Below are 25987 nucleotides of genomic sequence, written 5' to 3'. Positions count from 1 at the left end.
TCATGGGTTTGGAAGGTGCTGTTGAAGGAGTCTTAGTGAGTTGCTGGACTGCATCTTGTCGGTGGCACACACTGCTGCCATTGTGCATTGGTGGTGACGGGAGTGAATGTTTGTGGATGGGGTGCCAATCAAGTGGGCTCCTTTGTCCTGGATGGTGCCTTGTTGGAGCTGCACCCATCAGGCAAGTGGAGAGTATTCCATCACACTCCTGACTTGTGCCTTGTAGATGGTTGACAGGCTTTGGGGAGTTAAGAGGTGAGTTACTCACCGTAGGATTCCCAGCCTCTGACTTGCTCTTGTAGCTATGGTATTTATATGACTACTCTAGTTCAGCTTCTGGTCAATGGTAACCCCAAGGATGTTGATAATGATCAGATAATATCTCGCTGTATATCATGCAAACTTATGAACGGGCCTAAGGCTGTCATTCTCAGCCCTGAAAAGTGCCCAGTCTACCTCAGATTACCCTGGAAGGGTATTGAATCCCAAAGATTTGAGCGACAGGTGAAGCTAGCTGTTTCATGCTGCTTCTATGCAGTAGCAACATGTGTTCGCCACTAACAGAATGCTGCTGCCAAGCCAAAAAGACGTTCTGTCTATCACACAAATGAGTAATGTGATATATGAATAAGAGCAAAATACTGCGGATGCTGGAAATCTGAAATAGAAACAGAAAGTGCTGGAAAAACTCAGCAGGTCTGGCAGCATCTGTGGAGAGAGAAGCTGAGTTAATGTTTCAGCTCAGCAGCTCAGTGACCTTTCATCAGAACATCAGTTAACTCTGCTTCTCTCGCCACAGATGCTGCCAGACCTGCTGAATTTTTCCAGCACTTTCCGTTTTAATGTGATATATGAATTTCAATGCCAGTGTGAAGTTAGGTATATAGGCCTTATGTCCCAAAGACTGGCGAATCGTATCAAACAACATGTCCCTTCCCCTGTTCGCAACGGGCAAGCTACAGGTTGTACCCAACCAGCGCGTATTTGCAAAACTCAAAACACAGTGTCCAACATTAGATGTGATTCCGCAATTGGACAACATTTGCTAATTAATCCTCAGTGTGCTAAGAATTTCGCTGACAACCAATTTAAGATTGTCAGTTGGACTCGCATTTGCGCGTACTAGAAACTACATATATTAATACACAGGGTGCTGTTCTTTGCAGACAGAAACAACATGTATACACATTGCGTCTGTTTCAGCTGAACAAAATAAGTGACAGCCATTTATTGGTTCATTCCTCAGGGCACTGCCTTGACTAATCAGAGTCAAGCTGCCTGGTATAAATTTCAAACAAAGCTTGGCAATTAACTGTCAGTCACTGTAAACTGGTGCATTCTCCATGGCAATGCCTCTACCAATCAGAGTCCACTTGCCAACCAATCAGCACTCTTTTCTCATACAGTATACATTTGTTGCTTTCCTTTACTTTGGTATTCTTGCGAATTGTCCTGATGAGTGCAAGGTGAAAAGCTTTGACAAAATGTCTCTGTTTTCAGCAATACTCAAGTTCTGCACTACCAAACGAATACTTAAACATGTTAATTCCCCCTTGAAACAGGTGACGAATAAATTTGGTACAAATATATGAAGTGGGCTTGATGAACTGAATGGCCTTTTCAATTTTCAGATTTTATTATTTTTCCATGCAGTATCTATGGCAACACAACAGATATGTTTCATACTCATAATACTCACCATATTTAGATTAAACCCTTCATCTGCAGACGTTATGCAGTTCCCTTGAAAATCAGTAAATGGCAGAAAATTGCATTCCTCAGTATCTGAAACACAATATTTGGTTATTACATTTAAATACAGATCATTATTTTATAACAAACAAATCAGAAAAGAACAGAAACGGTCACTGGATATGAATTTTACTTCAGACTTTGATTTTTTTTTGTTTTTTCACTAACATGTTCATATAAAATTCTGATGTCTAGTAATTTAACTGAATTCTTAACCTATTTAAAATAAAACAAGTATCGATTATTTTACAGGAGCTACATACAAATGTAATAACATGTTTGCATTCTACCCCATAACGCTTTTTTACCCTATTTGTGTTACTATGTCCAGACTAGTGCCTGAATTTTATTTCCTGGTGTGTGCATGTGTGTTGGTGTCATTTAAGCACTGGATCAGACTTGGCTGTGATGCAGCGCCACCCCCTCGCCTCCCATGATTGAATATCCTGCTGATAGTCACTCTCTCAGCTACACATGAAGAATGGACATTTGGCTTATGCATCGGAGAGATGCTGGAGTCCAAGGAACCACATCCCAACAATCTCCTTCAGGAGAAGAGGAGAGGAAATCGGAGGAACAAAAATGAATGTGTTAACCCCTGTACCGGTCCTTTTCTCTACTCAGCTTTGAATAATAACAAAGACATCTGGAAGATCAAGATCTTGGAAGGATTTTAACACAAGAATGAGAATTTTCAATTTGAATCACTGGGGAACAGGGAGTCAATGTTGGTCAGTGAGAACAGGCGATGGGCAAGCAGGACTTGGTGTAGGATAAAATATGGGCATCAGAGGTTTGTGTGAGTTTAAGTTTATGGACCTTGGAGGAAGGGAGTTTGGCTAGGAAATCCTTGGAATAGTCAAGGTGACAAGAGCATTGATGAGGATTTCAAAGAACAAAGAACAGTACAACACAGGAACAGGCCTTTCGGCCCTCCAAGCCTGCGCCGATCTTGATGCCTGCCTAAACTAAAACCTTCGGCACTTCCGGGGCCCATATCCCTCTATTCCCATCCTATTCATGTATTTGTCAAGATGCCTCTTAAACGTCGTTATCGCACCTGCTTCCACCACCTCCCCCGGCAGCAAGTTCCAGGCACTCACCACCCTCTGCGTGAAGAACTTGCCTCGCACATCCCCTCTAAACTTTGCCCCTCACACCTTAAACCTATGTCCCCTAGTAACTGACTCTTCCACCCTGGGAAAAAGCTTCTGTCTATCCACTCTGTCCATGCCGCTCATAACTTTGTAAACCTCTATCATGTCGCCCCTCCACCTCCATCGTTCCAGTGAAAACAATCCGAGTTTATCCAACCTCTCCTCATAGCTAATGCCCTCCAGACCAGGCAACATCCTGGTAAACCTCTTCTGTACCCTCTCCAAAGCCTCCACGTCCTTCTGGTAGTGTGGCAACCAGAATTGCACGCAATATTCTATGTGTGGCCTAACTAAAGTTCTGTACAGCTGCAGCATGACTTGCCAATTTTTATACTCTATGCCTCAACCGATGAAGGCAAGCATGCCGTATGCATTCTTGACTACCTTATCCACCTGCGTTGCCACTTTCAGTGACCTGTGGACCTGTATGCCCAGATCTCTCTGCCTGTCAATACTCCTAAGGGTTCTGCCATTTACTGTATACTTCCCACCTGCATTAGACCTTCCAAGATGCATTACCTCACATTTGTCCGGCTTAAACTCCATCTGCCATTTCTCCGCCCAAGTCTCCAACCGATCTATATCCTGCTGTATCCTCTGACAATCCTCATCATTATCCACAACTCCACCAACCTTTGTGTCATCCGCAAACTTACTAATTAGACCAGCTACATTTTCCTCCAAATCATTTATATATACTACAAACAGCAAAGGTCCCAGCACCGATCCCTGTAGAACACCACTAGTTACAGCCCTCCATTCAGAAAAGCACCCTTCCACTTCTCCCCTCTGTCTTCTATGACCGAGCCAGTTCTGTATCCATCTTGCCAGCTCACCTCTGATCCCGTGTGACTTCACCTTTTGTACCAGTCTGTCATGAGGGACCTTGTCAAAGGCTTTACTGAAGTCCATATAGACAACATCTACTGCCCTTCCTTCATCAATCATCTTCATCACTTCCTCAAAAAACTCAATCAAGTTAGTGAGACACGACCTCCCCTTCACAAAACCATGCTGCCTCTCGCGAATAAGTTCGTTTGTTTCCAAATGGGAGTAAATCCTGTCCCAAAGAATCCTCTCCAATAATTTCCCTACCACTGACGGAAGGCTCACCGGCCTATAATTTCCTGGATTATCCTTGCTACCCTTCTTAAACAAAGGAACAACATTGGCTATTCTCCAGTCCTCTGGGACCTCACCTGTAGCCAATGAGGATACAAAGATTTTTGTCAAGGCCCCAGCAATTTCTTCCCTTGCCTCCCTCAGTATTCTGGGGTAGATCCCATCAGGCCCTGGGGACTTATCTACCTTAATGCTTTGCAAGACGCCCAACACCTCCTCTTTTTTGATAACGACATGACCGAGACTATCTACACTCCCTTCCCTGGACTCATCATCCACCAAGTCCTTCTCTTTGGTGAATACTGATGCAAAGTACTCATTTAGTATCTCGCCCATTTCCTCTGGTTCCACACATAGATTCCCTCCTTTTATTTTATTTTTTTATTTTTAGAGATACAGCACTGAAACAGGCCCTTCAGCCCACCGAGTCTGTGCCGACCAACAACCGCCCATTTATACTAACCCTACAGTAATCCCATATTCCCTACCACCTCCCTACACTAGCAGCAATTTACAACGGCCAATTTACCCATCACCTGCAAGTCTTTGGATGTGGGAGGAAACCGGAGCACCCGGCGAAAACCCACGCAGACACAGGAAGAACTTGCAAACTCCGCACAGGCAGTACCCAGAATCGAACCCGGGTCCCTGGAGCTGTGAGGCTGCAATGCTAACCACTGCGCCACTGTGCCGCCTCTGTCCTTGAGTGGGCCAACCCTTTCCCTGGTTACCCTCTTGCTCTTTACATACGTATAAAAAGCCTTGGGATTTTCCTTAATCCTGTTTACCAATGACTTTTCATGATCCCTTTTAGCCCTCCTGACTCCTTGCTTAAGTTCCTTCCTACTGTCTTTATATTCCTCCAGGGCTTCGTCTGTTCCCAGCCTTCCAGCCCTTAAAAATGCTTCCTTTTTCTTTTTGACTAGGCTCACAATATCCCGCGTTATTCAAGGTTCCCGAAACTTGCCAAACTTATCCTTCTTCCTCACAGGAACATGCTGGTCCTGGATACTAATCAACTGATGTTTGAAAGACTCCCACATGTCAGATGTTGATTTACCCTCAAACAGCCGCCCCCAATCTAAATTCTTCAGTTCCTGTGGAAGGAACTTCAGTGGAAGATGGGGTAAGGTGGGGTGATGTTACAGAGGTGATTGTAGGCAATCTTTGTAATTGAGAGGTTATGGATCAGGAGATCAGCTCACAGTCAAAAAGAATGATAAGGTTGCAAACAGTCTGGTTCAGCTTGAGACACCACACAGGGAGGAAGCTGGAATTAGTGGCAAGGGTACAGAGTTTCTGCAAAGACTGAATATAATAGATAAATTCATTATATGAGATCAAAATTTGAAGAATACTTAAAAAAAGCTACTTTGGATTACCTTCTGAAAATATGGGAATATTAATGAGTATAAATAAATTGAAAAAACATTATACACTTGAAGAGAACAAAGCCCTACAATATCTGGTTCAGTGATATTACCTTTCCAACTTTTTGTTTTCTCTAGACTTGAGAGGGGGATTCTTTTGGGTACTGGTGCTGGATTTATAGCATAGGCACCATCTCCATTCTGAATCACTTTGTGTGCCTTTTCAAGCTCTGTTAGTTGATTTGGCTTTGGTGGCCTTGGGGGTGGGGTGTTGGACAGAAGATGAATCCCTGTTACACCAAAGGGCAAAGCATTGTGGTTTTTGTCAAAGTTAAAGATGTGTGAGATTGAGTAAACTGACAATGGAGATGAGGATGCTGAAGAAGGTCCACTTTGATCTTGACTGGGAAGAATGACCATTTGTGAATCTTGCACGTTTTTATATAAAGGTACATTGCAAGACGTTTGCGTTGGGGTTCCACTTTTGGGCTGTAGATTCTCCTGAATATCTTCTGATCCTGTCAACTCAAAGGAATGATCGAATGATCTATCACATGGGGAACAGCTGTTGCTTCTGCAAAAAGAAAACCAGCGGATTCAGAAAGAGAATAAAACACTTGCATTTACATAATGGCTATCAAGTCTCTCAGAAATGTTTCAAAACATATCATATACAATAAATTACACAGAAAATGTAGTGACCGTTATTATGTAGGCAACATATAGCCATTTTGCAAATGGCAAGATGCCACAAACGACAATGAGATGAAATATTTGTTAATCAGCTTGAGAGGGAAATACTGGCTAGATCAGGAGAATTCTGTTCTTCTTTGAAAAGTGCCGAAGGATCACTGACATCCACCTGAAACACTGAAACAAGCAGAAGAGGCTTCGGTTTAAATTTAATCTGAAGGTTGGTGTCTGAATAATGCAGAACTCCTTTCATACTGCACTGAAACGTCAGCCTAGATTATGTGCTCAAGTCCTGAAGTGAGGCTTGAATGCAAAATCTTCTAACGAAGACTTGAGATGTTGATTCGAGTGCCAGGTGGCTATTGGCAACTGATGATCATTCCTAAGTATTAAACCACTTCAGCTAATGTCTCTTCAAATCACAATTCAGATTGGTCCATTTTGATCCCATCCCTCCAAAATATAAAACACACCATTTTGCTATTATAGTATACAACTGCTTATTAAATTCGTGCAATATTAATATTTCACCCACCTTTCCTAATAAGGCCAACAACAGGCCATGTTATAATTATAACCAACCAAAAATGTGTATAGTGTGCCCCCTTCCTACATTACCAGGTTCCTAGATGTAACCTTTATGAGTTAGGACTGTATCATAATGTATGCTGCTTTTAACAACCCGAGTTTCACAAGAGTTTAATGAATAGATGGGAATTATAATTGAAACTAGTGTTAGGCTCAATGGTCTCTACACCATCAATAGGATTTTATTTTTCCAATTTTCTCTCAGAATCAGCAACTTCAGTAGAGAATAAGGTACAACTCCACATGTGCTTTGAGCCTTCGGTATCATGCCATGAGGCTAGTTATTCAACTGCAAGATGATGTAATCACTGAGGCCATTTTTGTCCACGTTCAATGTCTAAATTTTCACACTCTCTAGTGGGGGGGGGGGGGGGCGGGGGGGAGGTGGGTGTCACCAGATGATGATCAGAGGCAGGAACCTGTTTTCTTTGTTTGTTTTCTAACCAAGAGCATGCTGCTGTGCTGCTGACGTCAGCTAACTCACAACAGATCAGAAATTGAACCAAGGTTTGTATTGCCAAACTTTAGAAAAGGAGAATTCCTAGACCATGTGCTCCTAAAAGTAGTGTTTTATTTTTGCTTTTCACCCGTGCCCAAGGAGGCAAGTTGGAGCAGGGAATGAAGGCTAAAGCCTTTTAAATAAGGGCAATTTGTTTCTACATTCTCTGCTCCACCATTGTCCCACTGCTGTTGCGTTTGCATGCTTCCGTCAATAAAGCTATGAGTTGGCCCGCGATGGTATGTAATGCCAGTCTGGAAAACTATCTCTCCAATTTCTGTCTGCCCTATGTGTGGAGCTACATGACATTTGTTCAGTGCCTCCTGGTGCCACACTGGGAAGTCAATGATGTGAGTGAGCAAACCTTGGGCTCATGTTGCTGAGATTTCCAAATAAAAGTCAGTTTCTACTAGAAGTCCATGCCCATCAATTACTCAGTGAAGATTGCACTTGTGACCCTGTGCATTCATGGCCAACACTAAGCTTCACAGAGCAAAATGGGGCAAGTTTCATTCAGCTGAAGTCAGCTGACCACAGCCTAGGCTGCAGTTGGAGCAATACAATTGGTTCTCACTTCCTTGGGTGAGGGGAAGGAAAAATCAGCCCAGGTTCTCACCTCTGATTGCCATCTAGTGACCCCTGCTGGGAAGTACATGCATAAATATTGCAGAGCAATTTCAGAGAAATTGACACAATTCACCATTTGGGCTCACATAAAGAACGGTCACTTAGTCGAGGTATCAGAGAACTGCCAAGCCTGTGGAACCGTGCCCAGCAAAGGTCAGTGCCTTCAGGGGAGATGGGGAGGAAACTGGAAGAAATTTAATTTACTGCAGGTTGCATTAACTGACATTCTGTATGCAGCATTTATATTAGTTTAAATAATAAAATATCACTATGGTGTAACATTCTGTGAATTAAAAATGTAAGCCGGTAAGAAATGAACAGGAAATGAGCAAGATTGATAATTTAAGAAAAAAAATTACAACTGAAATATTTAGCACTGTCAGAGATGGAATCATTGGTGAATGGAGGCAAAGAAGGGCAATTGTTCTGACCCTCCACATCACCAATATTATTTGTTTGATCTGCTCAAATCTTTTACCTGACGATATTGATTGACTTGGTCTCGCATTGGGATAAAATAAGATAATCCAGAGGCATGGCAGCAGACAATGTGGATTCTGACTCACTCCTCCTGCAGTCAGCTTCCATTGCAGAATCTTGAATTGAGGGAAACTGATCTCTATTCATTGACTGTGATGTATGAGTTGAAACAGCTGGAGATGGTTGGAGAGATGAGGAGGTGGTAGGAGAAGAGCTCCCAAGAGAATCTGAAAGAGAAATATTCATTATTTCATCCTATATTTAACATTCATTGCTTTTTAGATGGTTCATGGTAACACCATCACCTCCAAGTACCCCTACAAGTCACATGCCATCTGGTTTTGGACATACTATTGTTGTTCCTTCATTGGCGCTGAGTTAAAATCCTGGAACTTCATACTGAGCAACATTGTGGGAGCATCTTCACTGCACAGACTGCAGGGCTTCAAGAGGAACCCCTACTATCACCTTCTCAGGAAAATTTAGGGTAGGCAATAAATGCCAGCTTTGCTAGTGACACCCACATCCGGAGATTGAATTTTAAAAAGCCAGGTTAAATGCAATTTCATGCTAAAAGCTAACATTACGGGGGTGAAATTGATCTGCACCAGCAGCATGGAACTGGCTCATAGTGAATTGGCAGCCTGTTACACACTCCTCCAGATTTTATTTTTTATTGACTTGAAAAATTTTGCCAAGGTTTTAAATTTCAAACCAAGTAAAAGCATCAATGAGACTAGAAAACAGTCTCCAAAAAGAGTTTGAACTAATGTTCTGTTATCTTCAATGGAAAGAAGATCAGGCACGGTGAAAGATCAGCTGCTAATTCACTGCGAGACCATTTCACACTTTGCTCCAGATATCAAACAACCTGTGAGCAGGAGATCAGCTAATCAGTATAGAGTATATAATAGAACAGGCAAAGTACAGTACAGCACCTGTTCTATTCCTCTCAGGATCTTTATCCATGCATTATTACTTGCAATTTAGGATCTTAATAATGTGATATGACAAATCACATTAACTGCACATATGAATGATCAAACTATATAGAGATTTAATTCAATCTATTGTTCCCCTGACCAGTTAATGTCTTTTTCCTATTAATAATTCCAGTGCTATGCTGTTCTTAATATTGTGAAATGTGACATTAGATAATTCTCCTGATAAGGCTATTCCTGTAACCATCTTTTATCAGAAATAAGATTTTTAAGATAATTTTTGGAATGTTTTTTTCCCCAAATCTTGCACTCAAGGTGAAGGATGATAATGCTGTGAAATAGAACACTTTCAATTTTCAACATATATTGTCAATCAGTATCAAGCATTCCCAGGACAGTTATAACAAAGGTCAGATGCAGAATAAAGCAGTTTTGTGCAATGGATTCCTGATACTAAAAATTGGATTGAGACTATCAAAACTTCATACGATTCCTGTAGCCAGCAAATAGAGACTTTTTGCTTTGAACTTGGATTCCGCATTCTTTCTATATAAAATAATTTCCCCAACACAGTTCATAGAAAACTTACATGGTATATTTAAAATTCTCTTTTTACTTTCTGTGCAACTTTATTCCTGTTAATATGACTTCCTTGTTTCTTTGTTCTCAACGGGCAGCCAAAATGATTTTCTGTCATTACATTTTATCCCACCAGGGGGCACCAAAGCTAAGTTGCTAGGACTGCTGTATATATGTATGATTTCCCAATACATTCACTATAGATAAAGCTGCAGAGTCATCACAAGATTGGACACAGCTTTTTACTTTTTTTTATCAAAACTCTTTTTAGGCTCCGTAACATAGTTTTCCCTGCCGCATTCTTCTCCTGTGTGGTCAGTCTTATTTTAAGCTGTAAATTTTGCTGTGCCCCTATCAGAGATCCTCCATGATTGACTGATAAGATGGACACTTCTGTAGGTGGGACTGATCTTGACAGTTGTCATCCTCTCACCCGAATGCAATGCTCTACCACTGCACAGCACTCCATTCGCAGGTTAGTTGGGAACAGAAAAAAAAACACCCAATACAGGCAGATGAGTTGGAACATTAGTTCAATTAACAGGGAACACAACTTCAGTTAGGAATAAAATCGAAAAGTCAGGGACAGCTTTTCCCCCTGAAAATGTAATAGATTCGAGGAGTAAATAACCAGGAAAGCCCTTGAATCAGACAGTATAAATTGGTGCAAGAGACAATGGGATATGTTTCTAATCCAAAACAACCTTGAAAACTAGCACAAAGTCTGACCAACAACGTCAAAGATGTTGACAAAAAGCCCAAAAGATGAGAATGGAAAATGTTATTTTTTCTATTAGAATGGTTCCTTCTGTTTAATTATCAATATATTATAATTTATGGAGTTTTAATCTTAGAAAAAGGGAAAACAAAGTGGAATTTAGAGTTGCAATAGGTCAAACAAACCATTACTTCTCCAGAAGTTATCTTAGAAATTACTGTCCAACATACTTACCTTGCTGCTCCTCAGGTACTCTACCTTCTCTGGGCCATGGTCACAGAGACCCTATACTACCTATAGCAACAATAACTTACATTTATAGAACACCTTTGACAGAGAAAACTGTCCCAGCCAAAAAATGTTTCCAGCCACTTCATGGCGGCATAGTCAAAATGTTTAGAGTGACATATTCTCCTCCTTCTCCAGACCCAGCTCATATTTGCACTTTTCTGTTCCCCCTACCACTGAATCCCACTGCCTCCCACCACCTCCCCCCTCCCTCCCCCCTGACCCCCCAGCCCCTCAATTCAATCTGGTACTCTTTGGCCTCTGCAACCAAGCTGCAGCTGCAACTCTTCTACTGTACCCCATCCAGAACCAGCTTGCATTCTGCTACACCCCACCCACCTCAGTTAATGCTGACACTGCTTTCCCACCCCATTAAAGCTGGCATACACCCTCCCCCAATCCCAAAGCACCCTTCCCAGTTTCAGCCGACTTCCTTTCTCTCCTTTTTTTAAATTCATTCATAGGATGTGTGCATCGCCGGCTAGGCCAACATTTATTGCCCATCCCTAATTGCCCTTGAACTGAGTGACCATTACAGAGGGCATTTTAAGAGTCAACTACATTGCTGTGGATCTGGAGTCACATATAGGCCAGACCAGGTAAGGACGGCAGATTTCCTTCCCTAAAGGACATTAGCAAACCAGATGGGTTTCTACAACAAGCAACAATGGCTTCATGGTCACACTAGACGAGCTTTTTAATTCTTGATTTATTAATTGAATTCAAATTTCACCATCTGCCGTGGTGGAATTCGAACCCACGTCTCCAGAGCATTAGCCTGGGCCTCTGGGCTACCAATCCAGTGACATTACCACTACGCCACTGCCTCCCCCTTTCATTCCCCCTTCCCTTTGTCTTCTCTATCCCACCCCCAGGCCCACTCCCACACGAGTCTTGCTGCTCTTTGTGGGCATTTTGACCCCTACATACTGTGGGCGGAATTGCTCGTTCTTGTAACAACACCAACAACACATAGAGAAGCCAGACCACTTCATTCATAACACGAGCAATAGTGGCACTGGGGGCCTGGTATATACTGGTTTATGTCAGCATGTGCTGACACACGAACTGGACCAATATGCTGACTGTCATCCCGGTTTCTAGTGAGAGCAGAGATTAAAGGATATGATGAGTTAGTAGGCAGATGGGGTTGCATATATTTAAAAAGGGATTGGCCCTTTCTGTTCCTAAAATGCTTATGTTTTTAAAGCTTTGATCTCCAAAGTTTAACATTCTAAATAAATATCTTAAATTCCAGAATTTGGAAATTAAAATTTAAGTTGTGTGTTTTCTGTGTTCAATGAAGCCAGAGAAGTCCAAACCTTATTGTACAATAAGAACCCATTGCCTCAGTTACTGCTCCCCAGTCCTGAAAGTAACCAGCAATATTTAAATTATTTTTGTTACCAATTTATTTGACTTTTTCTGGGATTCAATTCCACAAGCACCTTAGACCCTTTGGTACCTTGCGTAACGACCACTCCTCATCTCTGAGCTTCGAGAAGTAGTGTCAGTAGCCTCTTTGAGAACAGTGGGTATGATAGCTAAGCACATGTTTTCCTCACTTGAAGGTCACATATGCACATTTTGTAGCCGTCACTGGATAGTGTTCAAGAACTCTGGTATTATTTTTCCCTCTTTAATCCAACTGCACTGAGGACAATTGTAATAATCTGAGTATCACTCTGGATGAGACCATCAAACTCAGCACAGGCCAAGAATCAAACCTGGAACCAGCTGGTTTGCGGAATCATACGTGAGATGTTTTTGGCCTCCATGGCTCAGTTATGTGTATTGTTTACCAAATGAAGCATTGGGGGAAGCTCAGTCCTATTGCTCAGCCTATGCTGTAGAATGCTGTGTGATTACTGTTAATATTTATTCTAGCTGTATGTCCCTTGCAATGCACCTTGCTGTGAGACAGACTCCAAGTGGTAGACTGTTGTATATTAGCATTGAGGCAGTCAAATTTATAGGCTGTGGGGGAATTATGGGCTGATATAAAAGCCCTCAATGTCTCTGACCAAGAAGTGGGGGGGGGGGGGGGGCGGAGGGGGGAACAACAAAACCAGAGTTCCTGCTCTTGATTGCTATCAATTGCCTCTACTGAAAGGTGTGCAAGTGCACATGCTAGGTTAGGTCACGATCAGGCTGAGCTATGGTCAGCTCTACAACTGAATAGCCCTACTAACACTCAAATGAAGAATGGCCAATATGGTGGGTTGGTGCCACCTTTGGATCCATAGTACAAGAGTCAGCACCTTCTCAAGACAAGGGAAGAGACTTGGGAAAATGAAAACAGTAATGTGAGACAAAGAGGGGAAATGCAAAACATAGGATCTGACAATAATGCCCTTCAGTAACCTTCCTGCTACCCTTTAAGCAACAGTGATTTCCCTGTGGTACAGAGAAGCTAAAGGAGGCTCTTCAGCTCAAGTAATCATATCACCATACATCAATGTCAGCTCCCTACAACCCTGGCAGCAACATCAAATATTCATGCACCATTTCTAATTAGAGGACATAGAAAGGTTTTAAAAGAACTCTTTAAAAAAAAACATAAAATATATTCAAATCAACATGACAAATGTGTTGCATTTCCTAATTAAAGCTTGTGAAATGGGTTTGCAAGCTGGAAAATGTAAATTATCACAGCAGGTTCATTAGAACACAAAGAGCTATAAAAAAATTGGTTGGTTAGCAAAACATGATTGGTGAGTAATAATGAGGCTTACAATTAAGCTGCTGCGTAATGACTCCGTTTAAAAGCTACTGAAGTTTTTTTTAACTCCTTTGAAGAGTGATTGGGTGAAGGTATTGCCCAGTAGAATATGAAGCCATTTAGCCAGGCAGAATCTCATTCAATCCCCAGTTAGTGCTGGAGCAGTAGTTTTGCTGTTACAATTGGCCCCAGTACCCAGGTTTAGGGAAGGGAAATAAGCCGACTGCTGATCAGTAGAAAGTGGCTGCTGCTGGAAAAGGTGTGTATGTAGATGCAGGCAGGACTCTAATGAATCCTGTACTATAATCACCGTATCATCATGGGATAGTTAATATATCTTTCATAGAGTTGGGCAAGGGCAGGATTTGTCCATTAAGTGGTTTTGGTGAAAGTGGTCAGCATATCAAGCAGTTCACCTTTAAATCTTCATAGTCTGGAGTAAGGGTTCTGATGTATCACACATTGCTCCAGGTGCTAATTAATAACCACATTATGTTTCACAAGGCAATGCAGCCCAAAAGTAGGTCATTAAAAATAGTCACATGCGCTGGAAAATGCAACTCACAGTATAAAAATATCTCAGTATGTACATCACTTTAAAGAGAATGTAGGATACATTCATACACGCTACTGGTTCAGTGCTGATTTTGAAAGTAAATCTAAGAGATGGAATGGCTGAAGTTAAAGATGTCTTTACGTAAAAGTGTGGCAAATGACAAAAAAAAGCACTTTTCCTGCCATTGAGTGACTTTTGTTCTTCAGTTACCAATGGAAACACACTTTTTCATGGTTCTTGTGTGGTTGACAGACCACAAGTTCCACTCTTGGCCCACCAAAGATCCAAAGTCTGTTGAGTGCATCATGGCATTAAGTGATGCCGTTACACGTTGTGCATGCACTATAGATGAGCCTTCATATTTTCAATCCTTTGGCTTTAAGGCAAACAGCACTGGTGAAATTGAATAAATGGGGGATAGCAGCTTATCCTGAAAAGCTAGCAGCAGGGTAAAAGCAACTCGTATTCTAGGTTTAATTACTGATTGACAGGCCAGCTTCACCCTGCTGTCATGTATGCTGCCTGATCCTGAAATCTCAACAAGTTATTCTTCATGTCTTTGGAGAAGACACTTTGAAGTGATCAAATGCAAATTTAAGATTATTAAAGGAATTGACAAAATTGAACTGCACAAATTATTCAGTATGGTGAAGGCTTGAAATATGAGGCCACAGCTTAAAATTTGGAAATTAGGAGTAAGAAGTGAAGTTAGGTAGAACTTATTCCACAAAAAAGGGTAATAGGATTATGGAATAAATTGGGGTGCCCAATCATTTGATTAGTTGTATTTTAGATATGCCCTACATTTCTATCTCTTTCATTTTATTCTCTCTCTTGCTCTCGTTCCTCTTTCTCTTCAGTCCCCCTCCTCTTTTTCAATTCAACCTCTCTCCTATTTCACTTCAGTTTCCCTCCCTCCTCTATTATTTCAGTCTCTGTTCTTTTGCTTCTATGTCTATGTCCAATTCAGTTCTGTCTCTCTCCCTCTTTCTGCCTTCACCACTGTCCCTCCCCCTCTCTGCTCTTTAACTTTCTTTTATTCTTATCCCCTTTCTTTTGTTACCTTTATTTTTGACTGTAAGTCTAGGTGGTGAAGGACAAGGGCATCAAGGCTGAGGTGAGTGGCTATGTTTGAAGCAGCAATAGACAGGGACTCGAGTCACAGGTAGAAGCCACTGGATCAGCAATCAGGTGGTTGGGCAGGGTACAGGTGACCACTGTTTCTGGAGCACTGAAGAAGGGTTGCGAATGATGCTGCCATCTGCTGGGGGCAGGATTGAACAGTTCTCTTGGTTAGTACCTAATTGCGGGTGTAAAAGATTCTGGCAATCTTAGGCTCAACTTTTGGGAGACCTGCGAGTCAGCTGCTCCGAAGTGTGCTTCCATCCCTGTAGAGAACCACAGATAAATTAGGTGATCTCGATTCATTAAAACACTAATGTCTGGAAAAGTCCACAGGAGAAACAGCTGATCTCATAGTGGGTTTGTACAAATGTAGTAACAAAATTTCGTGCAGCACTATGGGCTTTATTAGGAGTGCTCTGAATTGACAGTGAGCTTCCATTCGCAGTAACACTGCTATTCTTCAGTTAGAACCTGCCTCATGAATCCACTACAGGTCCTGACAGAAGGAGGGGAGACATGCTAATCGGGTGCAGGAGCTGCTTGTCAAGCCCACAGTGCTGCCTGAGACTTTTTAAAAATCCTCATAAATCTCTCAACAGAGCAGCTGTTCTATCTGGTAGGAGGGACCAACAACTCAGCTCTCTGTGCAAGGAAGGAGCAGGGCAGGAGCCAGATGACTCTGACAGACCATGGGTTAGACATGGTCAGATAAGTTATCAGTGGAGGCCACTGAAGATATAAATGGGTGCAGAAACAATTGGATGCATTTCTGGAAAGAGGAAAATGAGGGGTAAGGGGTTGTTTTCCACTTTTAGAAGCCTTCATTTTAATTTTGCTATTTATAGCAAAGGCTATGGGCCCTGACAATATCCCAGCTGCAGTACTGAAGACTTGTGCTCCAGAACTAGTTGTATCCCGAGTCAAACTGTTCCAGTACTGTTCCAACTTTGGCATCTAACCGACAATGTGCAAAATTGCCCAAGTATGTCCTCTCCACAAAAATTAGGACAAATCCAACCATTCAATTACCGCCCCATCAGTCTACTCTCAACCATCAGCAAAGTGATGGAAGGGGTCATCAACAGTGCTATCAAGCAACATTTACTCAACAATAACCTGCTCACTGATGCTCAGTTTGGATTCTGCCAGAGCCACTCAGCTCCTGACCTCATTACAGTTTCAGGCAAGCCCCCCCACCTGCCAAGAATGAGACACATATTTCACCACATGAACATTAAAACTTAAAATTGGTGCTGGGAAGAAAAGAGGGCCTATTACAAGGAATTGCCAGGCCCCTCCCCAGAAAGACCTTTTTTTTGCATGCGAGCAGACAGTGTTGGAACAAAGGACCCAGTCTCTGCTTCCCCAATACATGGAAGACCTGGTCAGACCAGTTCAGTCACATGACTAACTCATGGTTGGAGCTGTTTGAATTTGAACTTGCCACAGAGTGTTTGAAACTCAGAAAGCTCTTTTCTCCTGGACTGAGAACACCTCTCTCCTGTCTGCTCCCATCTCTTTCTCAGGGAACTGAAGACCCATTGAAGTCACAGGAACCCCGAGAGAGAATAGTCTCCCTACAGTGAACAAGGTTTAAGAAGAAATAAAAACAAGAAATGCTGGAACCACTGAGCAGGTCTGGCAGCATCTGTGGAAAGAGAAGCAGAGTTAACGTTTCGGGTCAGTGACCCTTCATCGGAACGACCCGAAACGTTAACTCTGCTTCTCTTTCCACAGATGCTGCCAGACCTGCTGAGTGGTTCCAGCATTTCTTGCTTTTATTTCAGATTTCCAGCATCCGCAGTATTTTGCTTTTATTTTAAGGTTTAAGAAGAATACTGGGCCCCAATGAAAAGACTACCTACAATCAAGGACTACAGCAAGCTCAAAGCACAGCAAACAAGAAACTCTTCTGATATTGCCTCAAACCTCTCTACTTTATTTTTCTTCTGCTCTCTTCTGTCCCTATTTACATGTGTGCATCGCGTATGCATGCTAGCATGGGGCACGGCGTGTATCCATAGGCGTTAACCGAATTGGAGTTTAAGTTTAAGATTTAATAAATGTCACTTTTCTCCTTTAAACATGAGAAAACCTGGTTGTGCTCATTTATTTGCCTTATAATTGTAAAGCAGTGAACAAGGATTCACCAAGGGGGAGTTCAAAATACAATGTGTTTAAACCATAAACCCTGATGCAATAAGACCAGCTGAAGGCTAAAAGGGACCCCTAGACACCTTTGCCACCTGGTCGTAACAACAGGCTTGATGAAAGTATGGGCAAAAATGCTGAATTCCAGATGTGAGGTGAGAATGACTGCCCGTGATACCAAGATAGCATTTGACAAAATGTGGCACCAAGGAGCCCTAGCAAAACTGAAGCCAGAGGAATCAGGGAGAAAACTCTCCACTAGATGGTTGTGGTTGTTGGAGGCCAATCATCTCAGGCCCAAAACATCATTGCAGGAATTCCTCAGGGTAGTATCCGAGGTCCAAACATCTTCAGCTGCTTCATCAATGACCTCCCTCCATCATAAGTTCTGAAGTGGGGATGTTTGCTGATGATTCCACAATGTTCTGTACCATTCATGACTCCTTGCTCTGTGCCTACATGCAGCAAGACCTGGCCAACATTCAGGCTTAGGTTGATGTGGCAATTAACATTTGCGCCACACAAGTGCCAGTCAATGATCATCTCCAACAAGAAAGAATCGAACCATCTACTCTTGACGTTCAACATCATTACCATCGCTGAATCCCCCACCATCAACATCCTGGGGGTTACCATTGACCATAAATTGAACTGGAGCAGACATATAAATACTGTGGCTGCAAGAGAAGGTCAGAGGCTGGAGATTCTGCAGCGAGTAACTCACCTCCTGACTCCCCAAAACCTGTCCACCACCTACAAGGCACAAGTCAGGAGTGTGATGGAATACTCTTCACTTGCCTGGATGAATGCAGTACCAACAACACTCAAGAAGTTCGACACCATCCAGGATAAAGCAGCCCACTTGATCGGTACCCCATCCACGACCTTAAACATTCACTCCCTCCACCACCGACGTACAGTGGCAGCAGTGTGTACTATATACAAGATGCACTGCAGCAACTTGTCAAGCCTTCTTCGACACCACCTTTCAAACCTGCAACCTCTACCACCTAGAAGAACAAGGGCAGCAGATGCATGGGAACAACACCATCTGCAAGTTCCCCTCCAAGTCACAAACCATCCTGACTTGGAACTACATTGGCATTCCTTTACAGTTGTTGGGTCAAAATCCTGGAACACCCTCCCTAACAGACTGTGGTTGGACTGCAGTAGTTCAAGAAGGCGGCTCACCACAACTTTCTCAACGGCAGTTAGGGATAGGCAACAAATGCTGACCTTGCCAGCTATGCCCACATCCCATGACTGAATTTTAAAAAATCCTTTTTCTCAAAAGCAATGAATAGAAATGCTAATTTAAATTTTTCGCTTTCTATATGATTTCCCCCCTCCTCCACCAACTCCCCACTCCCTCACTCCGAAACCTGCCTAATTAGGATTCATTGGCAGGAATGCTCATTTTATGCCTTTTAAATTGACTAACCAGCACCTTAATTAGTCAGGCTTGTTCTTCTCAGGATTATGCTCTATGTGGCTTAATCAGCTGTCCTTAAAGGGCCAGTTGGAAGTTGCCATCAAAAGGTAGTTTTTTCTTAAACTTAACTTAATGTTGAGCCAAGAGAAATAGAAGGCTGTTCCTGGATCTTTAGCACTTCTGCAAGCAACCTGCTGGTGCCCAATCGCCTCTCCTCCCAACCCCAGAACCTACCTGAGGGCCACTGTCAACGTCACAATGGCCCAGCATTTATCTGCGCTTAGTCAATGGCTCCTGTTCCAGACTGAACATTGAATTCAATCATTTCAGAGCATGACACCCTCCCCCCACAACTTTTTATGTTTAGTTATTTTTTATTTGGTTATTTTATTTTAGTTTTTTTAGTTTGTTTCTACTGTGCCTATCCACTGTCTGTTTTTTTTTTAATTTAATGTTTGTGCTTGGAGTGCTTTGTGTTTTACAGTCAATTAACACCCTCCCTGTACTAACACTGTCTTTCAGCACACCATTAACATACCATTTGCCTTTGTTCCATGACCTTCTGCTCAGTTATTCTCTGTGACCTTGTCCAATCAACATCTTCCCTTTTATTATTTCTTGCCCCACCATCCACTTTACTTGCTTAAAACCTTTTACATTTCTAATATTTGCCAGTTCTGAAGAAGGGTCACTGACCTGAAACGTTAACTCTGCTTCTCTCTCCACAGAAGCTGCCAGACTTGCTGAGTATTTCCAGCATTTCTTGTTTTTATATCTAAAATATTTTGTGTTGATTAGTATACCACCTACTTAAAACCATTGGATTAAAGCAATATATCTATTAACTCAGCTGTGCTATTAGACTGCCCTTTAATACTTTGAATAAAGTCTATTATCAAATAGGTCACACTTTGAGAGAAGGAAAGTTAATGAGAACTTGTTCATCTCTCAGCAAATACACCTTGTCTTGATTACAGACAGAAAGAAGAATAGAGACAGACAGCAAAGCCAAGCTTCTTCCCATTTGAAAGAGACTAAATGAAATATGAATTAGTTGTTGATCAGTATTCAAGTTTACAGTAATTATACCATATATATTAATCCTTCAGGACGGATGTGATATTAATGATTCACAGCTTACGGGCTAACAGTATCTATAGTGAAATGCTGGAAAATTTGATGGGCTGATTGGCTCTTCCATTCTTTCTTGACACTGTTTAAACAAGGTAACCTGCTTTAGTAAAAGTTTATTCAAGTGGGGAAAAAGCTGTACAGCTTATGTATATATATAGGAAAATTTGTAAGTTTAAAGAAAATGCTATTTTTTCATGTTTTCTTTTCAAAGAATCACCATTTTTGTATAACTGCATCATTGTGATTTTTGCTGAGCATTCAATGTACAGATAAAAATGTTTGGCGTTATGTTGAGCCTTGAGGTGTCCTTCCAATGAACAAATCACAATGGACATAAAGGGCACGAAACTCACTAAGTCAGTACAAGTGGTAAATGCAGTGACCTCCATGCCCTTTAACAGCAAAAGCATCTCAAATGTAAGCCATTCATGAAACAGAACAAAATAGTTTGGATTTCTAGTGCACAGCAGTAGTGAACCTATGATGCTTTTGCTATTTGACCTCAGGCTCTTAACAGACAAGATATTGTCTTTATTGAGTTTCAAGGGACCCTACTAATAGATCAATAGCCTACTAATGTGTCAACCAGCTACTGAGTAGTGTTATAGGGCAGTACTAAAGGACTTCTTTTTAATAACTGTGACTTAAATGGGATTCTTTGTGTCGCCAACTGCAATGGAACATATCTGGACTGGATGATGGACTGTGTCATCTTAGAAGAGACAGTAAACCTTTTGATGGTGCAGATGCTACTATAGGGCTAAACTTTCCTTCCTGAATTAGAATCCATGGATAGATAGGACCCTGAAGCTGAAAACAACACAAGGTGATAAAGATACATTTATTTTTTTCTCCCTTCCTCTCTTGACAGCACGGCCTGTTGTTGGGTTTTGATTCTCAGGTCATCAGCTGCACTTTGCTGACTCACAGTAGTGGCTGCTCTTCATATGTAAGGCTAGCAGTAAAGCTCAGACTATTCAATTATGGCAGGCATCACATTTGAGCTGTATCCTTTCCTCACCCAAAATACACATTTGCACCTTGCACCAGTTGTCACTGGATGACAATCAAGGACCAGGAGTGGCGTCGTAGTGGTAATATTACTGGACTGGTAATCCAGAGGCCTCAACTAATGCTCTGGGGACAGGAGTTCAAATTCCACCACAGCAGCTGGTGGAATTTAAATTCAATTAACTTATAAAACTGGACTTAAAAGCTAGTCTCAGTAATGGTGACCATGAAACTACTGGATTGTTGTAAAAACCCATCTGGTTCTCCAATGTCCTTTAGGGAAGGAAATCTGCCGGCCTTACCCATTCTGGCCTACATGTGACTCCAGTCCCACAGCCATGTGTTTGACTGTTAACTGCCCTCTGAAATGGCCTAGCAAGCCACTCAGTTGTACCAAATTGCTACAGAAAAGTCAAATAAGAATAAAACTGGACAGCCCACCCAGCATCGACCTGGGCACTAGAAATGACAACGGCATACTCTGCCTCATTGACCCTGAAAAGTCCTCCTCACGAACATCTGGGGGCTTGTGTCAAAATTGGGAAAGATGTCCCACAGACTAGTCAAGCAACAGCCTGACATAGTCATACTCACTAAATCATACCTTATAGCCAATGTCCCAGACACCTCCATCACCATCTCTGGGTATGTCCCGTCCCACCAACAGGACAGACCCATGAGAGGTAGCGGCACAGTGGTATACGGGGGGAGGGAATTGCCCTGGGAGTCCTCAACATTGACTCCAGACCCATGAAGTCTCATGGCATTAGGTCAAACATGGACAAGGAGACCTCCTGCTGATTACCACCTAACACACGCCCTCAGCTGATGAATCAGTATTCCTCCATGTTGAACGCCAATTGAAAGAAGCACTGAGGGTAGCAAAGACACAGATTTTACTCTGGATGGGGGACTTCAATGCCCACCACCAAGAGTGGCTCGGTTGCCCCACTACTGACCGAGTTGGCCGAGAGTCCTGAAGGACATATCTGCCAGATTGGGCCTACAGCAGGCAGTGACAAAACGAGCAAGAGGGGAAAACCCACATGACCTCACACTCACTAATCTACCTGTGGCAGATGCATCGGTCCATGCGAGTATTGGTAGAAGTGACCACCGCACAGTCCTTGTGAAGGCCAAGAACCGACTTCACACTGAGGATACTGTCCATCGTGTTGTGCAGTACTACCACTGTGCTAAATAGGATAGATTCAGAACAGATCTAGCAGCACAAAACTGAGTATCCATGAGGCGCTGTGAGCCATCAGCAACAGCAGAATTGTATTTAGCCACAATCTGTAACCGCATGGCCCGACATATCCCTCACTCTACCATTGCCATCAAGCCAGGGTATCAACCCTGGTTCAATGAGGAGTGTAGGAGAACATTCCAGGAGCAGCAACAGGCATACCTCAAAATGAGGTGCCGACCTGGTGAAGCTACAACACAGGACTACATACGTGCTAAACAGTGGAAGCAGGATGTGATAAAGCAAAACGATCCCACAACCAACAGATTAGATCAAAGCTCTGCAGTCCTGCCGCATCCAGTCATGAATGGTGGTGGACAATTAAACAAATAATCAGAGGAGGAGGCTCAATAAACATTCCCATTCTCAATGATGGGGCAGTCCAGCATGTCAAAGCAAAAAATAAGGCTGAAGCATTTGCAACCATCTTCAACCAGAAGTGCCAAGTGGATGATCCATCTCGGCCTCCTCCTGAGGTCCCCAGCATCGCAGATGCCAATCTTCAGCCCATTCGATTCATTCCATGTGATATCAAGAAATGGCTGAAATGGATACAACAAAGGCTATGGGCCCTGACAACATTCCGGCAGTAGTACTGAAGACCTGTGCTCCAGAACTAGCCGCAGCCTTAGCCAAGCTGTTCCAGTACACCTGCAACTCTGGCATCTACACGACAATGTGGAAAATTGCCTGGGTATGTCCTGTCCACAAAAAGCAGGAAAAATCCAACCTGGCCAATTACCACTCTATCAGTCTACTCTCAACCATCAGCAAAGTGATGGAAGGTGTCGCTGAAAGTGCTGTAAAGTGACACTTACTCAGCAATAACCTGCTCCCCAATGATCAAGGAGCCCTCACAAAACTGAATCAATGGAAATTAGGGAGAAAACTCTCTTCTGGTTAAAGTCAGACCTAGTACAAAGGAAGATGGTTGTGGTTGTTGGAGGCCAAATAACTGAGCTGCAGGACATCACTGCAGGAGATCCCAAGGGTCGTGTCCTTGACCCAACCATCTTTACCTGTTTCATCAATGACCGTCCCTGCATCATAAGGTCCGAAGTGGGGATGTTCACTGATGATTGTACAATGTTCTGTACCATTCCCAACTCCTCACTCTGTGTCTACATCAGCAAGACCTGGACAACATTCACACTCAAGCTGACAAGCAGCAAGTAACATTTGTGCCACACAAGTGCCAGTCAAAGACCATCTCCAACAAGAAAGAATCTAACCATCTCCCCTTGACATTCAACTGCATTACGATCACTGAATCCCACACCATCAACAACCTGGGGGCAACCAATGACCAGAAACTTAACTGGACTAGCCATTTAAATACTGTGGCTACAAGAGCAGGTCAGAGGCTGGGAACTGTGCAGTGAATAACTAACCTCCTGACTCCCCAAAGCCTGTCCGCCATCTGCAAAGCACAAGTCAGGAGTCTTGATGGAATACTCTCCACTTACCTGGATGGATGCTGCTCCAACAACACTCAAGAAGCTTGATGCCATCCAGGACAAAGCAACCCACTTGATTGCATCTCATCCATCACCTGAAACATTCAGTCCCTCCACCACTGATGCACAGTAGCAGCAGTGCGTACCATATACAAGATGCACTGCAACAGCTCACCAAGGCTCCTTAGACAGCACCTTCCAATTCTGCAAGCTCTAGCACCTTAGAAGGACAACAGCAGCAGGCGTGTGGGAACACCACAACCTGCAAGTTCCCCTCCAAGTCACACACCATCCTGACTTGGACCTATATTGCCGTTCCTTCACTGTCACTGGATCAAAATCCTGGAACTCCCTTCCTAACAGCACTGTGGGTGGGCCTACCCCACATGGACTGAAGCAGTTCAAGATGGCTGCTCACAACCACCTTCTCAAGGGCAATTAAGGATGGGCAACAACTGCTGGCATTGCCAGCGATGCTCATATCCCATTAAAGTAGAATAAAAAAGCATAAATACCAGTCACTTTTCCAGTTTTTAGCCCAGGGCACTGAAGCCAATTGTAGCACTCAACCTGCTGCCATAGTTGAGAAAGTAAACAGCAAAAGCCAGAAAATGAGCCTGGGAACTTCTGTGTGGGTGGTTCCTATCCAGTGACATTTAATGGAAAGCGTTAATTTGTGGATACTGGGAAGCGACAAGAGTGAGTTTGGCTGTGATGCCTTTCATCGTTGAATAACCTACTAAGACCCATTGTTGAGATTTGCACTGAAGAATAGGTGCATAGGTGGGTTACCTGTAGAACAATACACTAGCAAATGTATACATCTTCAAGCATGGAAGAGATTTAGTTTACCTGTAGTATTAGCTGTTTTTTTATTGAGAGACCTAGATGGAGACAATCCAATAATGCAGGACATGCTCAAGGTTAAAGAAAATAAGATCAATCAGGAAATAATGATTATGTAACACCAAGCTTGGATTTAAAAAATCTGAAGATTGTACGAGGAAGAAAGGACGTGTAAGGCGAAGGGTCTGCATTTGGGAGGTCTAGGAATGAATGAGTTATGGAGTAGTCTATGGAATGAGTCTTTATTTCTACACTGATGGTGTCGGATGAAGAGAATGTAGGATGAAGTATTTTCTGCTTTGGAAGAACAAAAGAAGAAAGCTCAGAGGAATGACGATAGTAGAATTTACAAAATAGAGAGAAAGTTAAGGAAGTGTGAGAGAGACAAGAAAGAGTGATTCCCTACCATTTAGTAAAAATGTTTTTGTGTCCTGTCCAAGAGTTATGAGAAAAGTGTTAGGAGATACTTCCCAGGTATAAGAATAGTATTGAAGTGTTGGACAGATTTGGACTTTTCAAGAATACATCGGCCCACCTAAAAAAATGGTCTGACAGATTTTAACAAATGATTCCTCTCTTCATGAAATACAAGATTAGTAAGCATATTTCTTCCTGGGAAGGAAAAAGCAGGAAAATCATGCATCATTTTTGTTAGAATAATGGTGAGCACGTTACACAAGTATGCATTTTGATGTGATTTGTGTGATTATGTTGTGTTTTTAAAAACCTTATGTTTGATTCTGATTTTTCATTTAAATATCACAAAATCATAATCTGTTATAGCTAACAATAGGATAGATACCTTTGGCCCATATGCTAAAAATTATACTGTAATGCTTTGAGAAAACCATTTGTCCTGACACATTATTTAGTAGAAAACAGTATTATCTCTATGCTTTATTTTACTGACCATGAAAATAAATAACTCTAGATAGCTTTCTTCACTGATGAAAAACAGAAGAAAGGCAGCAACAATAGTACAGTCCTATCCACTTAGCTCAAACACCCCACTTATGATGACAAAAAAGGGATGTCCCAATCTTATCTTCGCATATTAATACCAGGAACTAACCGTCACATTGATGTCGACATAAACCCTGGCTTGCTTCAGTTGATAAACATTTTATGCCCCTAAAACCATTAACGGCTTATTTTACTGATGAAAGGTCATAGACCTGAAACGTTAACTCTGCTTCTCTCGCCACAGATGCTGCCTAACCTGCTGAGTATTTCTAGCACTTTCTGTTTTTATTTCAGATTTCCAGCATCTGCAGTATTTTGCTTTTATTTATATAAATATAATCAGTGTCCACCTGGGAGAAAGCTTCACAGAGGGGCCAAGGGTCGGCCACATCCCAAGCAATGGTATCAATGCCAAATCACAACAGAGTACTGGGAACTGATCGGAGTTGGGTATAAAAACTTTGGTAAGCTTTGTAGCTCTGTGCTACAATTGGCACTTTTATATTGTAATATTTACTATTACTATT

The 25987-nt window shown here is 42.3% G+C and overlaps 1 protein-coding gene across 2 annotated transcripts in view; it reads right to left on the bottom strand.

Annotated features, from left to right (window-relative positions):
- Positions 1 to 25987, bottom strand: part of gab3 (GRB2 associated binding protein 3) — a 140378-nt gene that overhangs the window by 28911 nt on the left and 85480 nt on the right. For both annotated transcript variants that reach the window (XM_068047394.1, XM_068047395.1), the window contains exons 3-5: positions 8287 to 8515; positions 5515 to 5975; positions 1700 to 1785 (exon numbers count right to left, since the gene is read on the bottom strand). In XM_068047394.1, the coding sequence (XP_067903495.1) occupies positions 1700 to 1785; positions 5515 to 5975; positions 8287 to 8515 (776 nt within the window). The remainder of the gene's footprint in view (positions 1 to 1699; positions 1786 to 5514; positions 5976 to 8286; positions 8516 to 25987) is intronic.

Source organism: Heterodontus francisci, chromosome 15, assembly GCF_036365525.1.
Source record: "Heterodontus francisci isolate sHetFra1 chromosome 15, sHetFra1.hap1, whole genome shotgun sequence".
NCBI classification, from domain to species: Eukaryota; Metazoa; Chordata; class Chondrichthyes; order Heterodontiformes; family Heterodontidae; genus Heterodontus; species Heterodontus francisci.
The sequence above is the reverse complement of the archived record's forward strand: the minus strand, read 5'-3'. Positions and strand labels throughout refer to the sequence as shown.